We start from the raw sequence: 4,915 nt of genomic DNA, 5'->3' as shown, positions 1-4,915 counted from the left end.
GCGCCCGGCCCTTAATGTCCCTTTGATGTATTATAGGACAAGCTGTGGGAGGCAGGGCATCTGATTTTCAGAGTAAGGCAGGCAGAATTGGTGATTTTCAGAAAATCAAGTAAATCTATTGACTGAGTCTAATGCTAGACTCTCAGTCAGCCATTGAACTGGAGTCTGCTAAAGAAAGGTATCTGGAAAAGGAGGGATGAACAGACTAAATTTAGATGCAGAGTTTAAGATACTCTTAACTTGACAATTTATGATATTCATCAGAGCCAGTTGCTGTCCTTAGCACTACTCTCCTGATGGATTCCATTTCTAACTATACATTGCCTCTTTGAAAGGAGCTGGGTGGAAGAAGACAGATACATCAGTTAGAATGCCTTCAGGAACAAGTATTAATAAAACCCAATCAAAATTGTGCAAACAAGGAAATTTTAGTATTTTCCATAATAAAACCCCTGAGATATGATAGTTTCTCTAGTTCCTCTTGTAGTTACAAATGACTGAAGCAGTTTTAGGCAACATAAGCAGATACAGCAGTATCTTAGAAAGAAGTGAAACTATCCGTTGTGTCCTTTCCTAAGAGTAAAAAACTATTTCTCATAACCTCTGCTCATTCTCCAGAGCTGGATCGTATACAAAACCCTAAACAGGTCACCTAGAATGGACGTGACATAGGGCAGAGATGGATACTCAAATGAAATAAAGGGCCAGGTGTGGTGGCTCACACCTGTAATCCCAACACTTAGGGAAGCTGAGGTGGAAGGGTCGCTTGAACTCAGGAGTTTGAGGTTACAATGAGCTATTAATATAATTGCACCACTGTACTCCAGCCTAGGCTACAGAACAAGACCCTGTCTTTAAAATAGATAGATAAATAGATAGATAGCAAGACCCTGTCTAATAAATAAATAAATAAATAGATACATACATAGATAATAAATATTCTGCACTCCAGCCTAGGCTACAGAACAAGACCCTGTCTTTAAAATAGATAGATAAATAGATAGATAGCAAGACCCTGTCTAATAAATAAATAAATAAATAGATACATACATAGATAATAAATATTCTGCACTCCAGCCTAGGCTACAGAGCAAGACCCTGTCTTTGTTTTTTTTTTTTGAGACAGAGTCTCACTGTGTTGCCCGGGCTAGAGTGCCGTGACGTCATCCTAGCTCACAGCAACCTCAAACTCCTGGGCTCAAGCGATCCTGCCTCAGCCTCCCTAGTAGCTGGGACTATAGGCATGCGCCACCATGCCCGGCTAATTTTTTCTATATATTTTTAGTTGTCCAATTAGTTTCTTTCTATTTTTAGTGGAGATGGGGTCTTGGTCTTGCTCAGGCTGGTCTTGAACTCCTGAGCTCAAACAATCCGCCTGCCTCAGCCTCCCAGAGTGCTGGGATTACAGGCGTGAGCCATCGCGCCTGGCCAAGACTCTGTCTTTAAAATAGATAGATAGCTAGATAAATGTTCTGCTAGCAAATAAGAAGGGGGAACAGCTATCAGGTGGGCAAAAAACAATATCTGCTACACAGTGATTGGGTTAACTTAAAGCCAAAGACCCTGTGGGTGCTGTCATTCTATGATATTTAAACCTCTCTCCAACTTGGGACACACTGATATTTTAAGACAGCATGCTGGTATTTTAAGCCTGGTATTTTAAGGCCTTCTTTTTTGAAGGTCTTTTGTATTAATATTCCTCCCCTCCCCACCCCCACCTCCCACGCCACATTATGTGAACCAAAAAACCTCATACCGGGGAAAGTTTTTCAAAATGCCATGTTCTAACTATATGAGCAAATTTTGTTATGCAAGTATCTATTTAGAATAGTACTATTTATTCTTCCAGAAGATAAATACAGCTCTTCCAGTGAGTGAGTTTAAGTTATGCCAAAAATCTCTAAAGAGCTGTATTTTGTAAATTAACCATTATAGGAGCTATGTTATTTATTTTTAGTGTAAGAAGAAAACTTAATATCGCATTTTGGTCAGATTAAGGTGAGGCTTTTAGCTATAGTTCCTCCCACTTTTCTTAACAAAAAAAAGTTAATTCTTATTCTGATTTACCTTGTAATAACTAATTTAAAACTTTTATTTTTATTTATCTTTTTAAGCTGAGAGAATGTACTCCAATAGATAAGAATTAAAGAAGGAAAAAAGAACATCTGTTTTGCTTAGGAATGTGCCCTCATTTGTATTTGTTTTACTTCATTTACACAAATCTAAAATGATTTGATACATTTTCTTTTTACATGTCTTAGAATTTAACTTGGGTCATCTACAAGTTTCCAAAGAAGTAGTAAATGATGTCATTCTCCCGAAATGGGCTAAGTCAGCTGAAGACTTCATCTATAAACATAGGAAAGCTCTGGTAAGGTTTTTGTGTTTAGAAATTAGACAGATTAATAAGATAAATATTTTCCAGAGGGTGGGATAAAGTATATCTGTTGTTAATTATTTTTCCATATTAATTTGTCATCTATTATATATGCTCTTTTTAGAAAGTACAACATAGTAATTTATTTTGAGGATCTGAATCTTCTGTTTTGTGTGATAGAATATAGTTGTATGAGTATATAGCAAAATATTAAATATTTCAGTTCTGTAAGATGTCTCCCTGCTATATATGGAACTATCTATCACTAAACTGGTACAGTTTGATGTTATGCAATTTTCAAACTTGTTTTGAATCTAACAAGATGAATACACTTTCTTTTTTTCTGAAGAATTTTGCTAAGCTTCTGATAAGAAAGACAGCTAAACCTAGGCTGGGAACAGTGGCTCAAACCTGTAATCCTAGCACTTTAGGAGGCGAAGGCAAGAGTATCACTTGAGGCCAGGAGTTCAAAACCAGCCTGAAAAGCATAGCATGACCCTGTCTGTACAAAAAAATTTTTTAAATAGCTGGGCATGGTGGTGCATGAGTATAGTCCCAGCTACTCAGGAGGCTGAGTCAGGAAGATCATTTGAGCCCAGGAGTTGGAAGTTGCAGTGAACTATGATGACACCACTGTATGCTAGCCTGGGCAACACAACAAAACTCTGTCTTTAAAAAAAAAAAAAGAAGAAAGAAAGGCAGCTAAATCCTAAATGCCACTTTAAAAAACTTACTAGTTTTTAGTTACATTTCTAATTTAGAATTGAAGGTCTAGTGAGGGTTAGTTTAACATTGTTATTGTGTTACTATCTTGTTGATGATGATGGCTCCATTTTTTTTCCCCATGATAGCCCACTTGTTCTCTATCTAAATTGAAATGTTGGCAGACTCTGAAACCAATTAGGTCAATACTTGGAAATATTCCTTGTCATTAGTATATAGTTGTCAAATTTACAAAATTCAGACTTAGATTATAATATTTGTAAGCATTAAACCTATATACGAATAAGGAATTGGAGAAAAATAAAGCAACTTTGAAAAATAGCCTGCTACTTATTAACTAGCCTGAATTTCTCAGGTCCTTTTCCCTAGGATGGGGAACCTGTGTGACTTTAAGGCCACATGCAGCCTTTTGACCAAAAGGCCAAATTTTACAGAACAAGTTCTTTTATTAAAAGGGGTGCATTAGAAAAAGAGGAAGCTTTTCTTGCCTTCTTTGGTTCTTAAATATAACAATCTTGAAATCAAAAGGCTGCTTTATAAAAAAAATGAGTTTAGCTGGGCTCGGTGGTACATGCCTATAGTCCCAGCTACTCAGGAGGCTGAGGCAGGAGAATCCCTTGAGCCTAGCAGTTCAAGGCCAACCTGGGCAACATAGCAAGACCCTGTCTGTCTCAAAAAAAAAAAAAGCACCACTTGTTCAGAAATGAATGATAGATTGCAATCTGGTAATACCCATGCCCTGGCAAACCAGGAGATGGGGTGGGGGAGGGTGGCCAAAGATATGCCCAGGGAGGCAAAGGAAGGCACCAGGGTTTTAAAGGTAAAATGAGGAAGGTTATTTAAATTGTTTTGAAACAGTAATCCGTGGCCACAAGGATTAACACATTGACTTCCATGCTAGGAAAAAAAAATCTTTTCCTTGGGGCCCCGGTGTTTTATTATGAAGATAGAATAAAAACTTCAAAAACAAAACCATCCTTTCTAATTTAATGAAAAATCTGTTATTTTTTATTCTTTTCTGTGTGTGAGTTATATGCAACTTCAAAAATAGTTCTCCTGGCTCCCGAAGTTATGTATGAGTTACATACGCTTCATGAGGCCACGGGCTCAAAACTAGCGTGAGTTAAATACAACTCACATGGCACTTAATGTGTTAATAACAAGGGTGACATCAGTCCAAGGTTAAACAGTCAGTTGCTGGACAAATGTCCTCACAGACGTATTCTTTGTGTGTGGTTACAGTGGCCTTTGTGCGAGGTTGTGGTTTTCACAGAGTTCTTGTAATAATTTTTATCATAGGCATGTGTGCATGAGAGTCTCTCCTTTATGGCCTCTCCAATCCATTTTGTTAGGCTTTGCCTAAGTGACTCCATTCTGATTCTGACAACTTTCACAACTCTATTAATATTAATAAGATGTTAGAAATATGTGTTTTAATTATGTATTGCTGTGTAACAAATTATCCCAAAATTCAGTGCCTTAAAAATATAGCCATTTTATCATGTCTTGCTGTTCTGTGGGTTGACTGGTCTCAATTGGACAGTTCTTGCTTGAGGTTCTCATGCAGTTGTAATCATCTGGCAGCTGAGGTTGGAATCACCTGAAGGTTGCATTGAGAGAGTAGATTGCTGGACTTTTCTCCCTCTCCAGGTAGTCTCAGGATATCTCCTCTCCATGTGGTCTCTCCACATGGGGTAGCCATGACTGGGTAGCCAGACTTCTTACGTGGCAGCTCAGGGATCCCCAAAAGTGAAAAAGTGGAAGCTTCCACACTTTCTTTTCTTTTTTTTTTTTGAGACAGAGTCTCACTGTGTT

At 37.8% G+C, this 4,915-nt stretch overlaps 1 protein-coding gene across 1 annotated transcript in view; it reads left to right on the top strand.

The window, feature by feature from the left end:
- Positions 1-4,915, top strand: part of NBEAL1 (neurobeachin-like 1) — a 208,658-nt gene that overhangs the window by 148,834 nt on the left and 54,909 nt on the right. Inside the window, exon 35 of the mRNA XM_012655033.1 lies at positions 2,262-2,371. Coding sequence (XP_012510487.1) covers positions 2,262-2,371 — 110 coding nt within the window. The remainder of the gene's footprint in view (positions 1-2,261; positions 2,372-4,915) is intronic.

The sequence above is a fragment of the Propithecus coquereli genome, unplaced genomic scaffold, assembly GCF_000956105.1.
Source record: "Propithecus coquereli isolate 6110/MARCELLA unplaced genomic scaffold, Pcoq_1.0 Scaffold113, whole genome shotgun sequence".
Taxonomy (NCBI): domain Eukaryota; kingdom Metazoa; phylum Chordata; class Mammalia; order Primates; family Indriidae; genus Propithecus; species Propithecus coquereli.
This window is presented reverse-complemented; position numbering and strand designations above follow the sequence as displayed.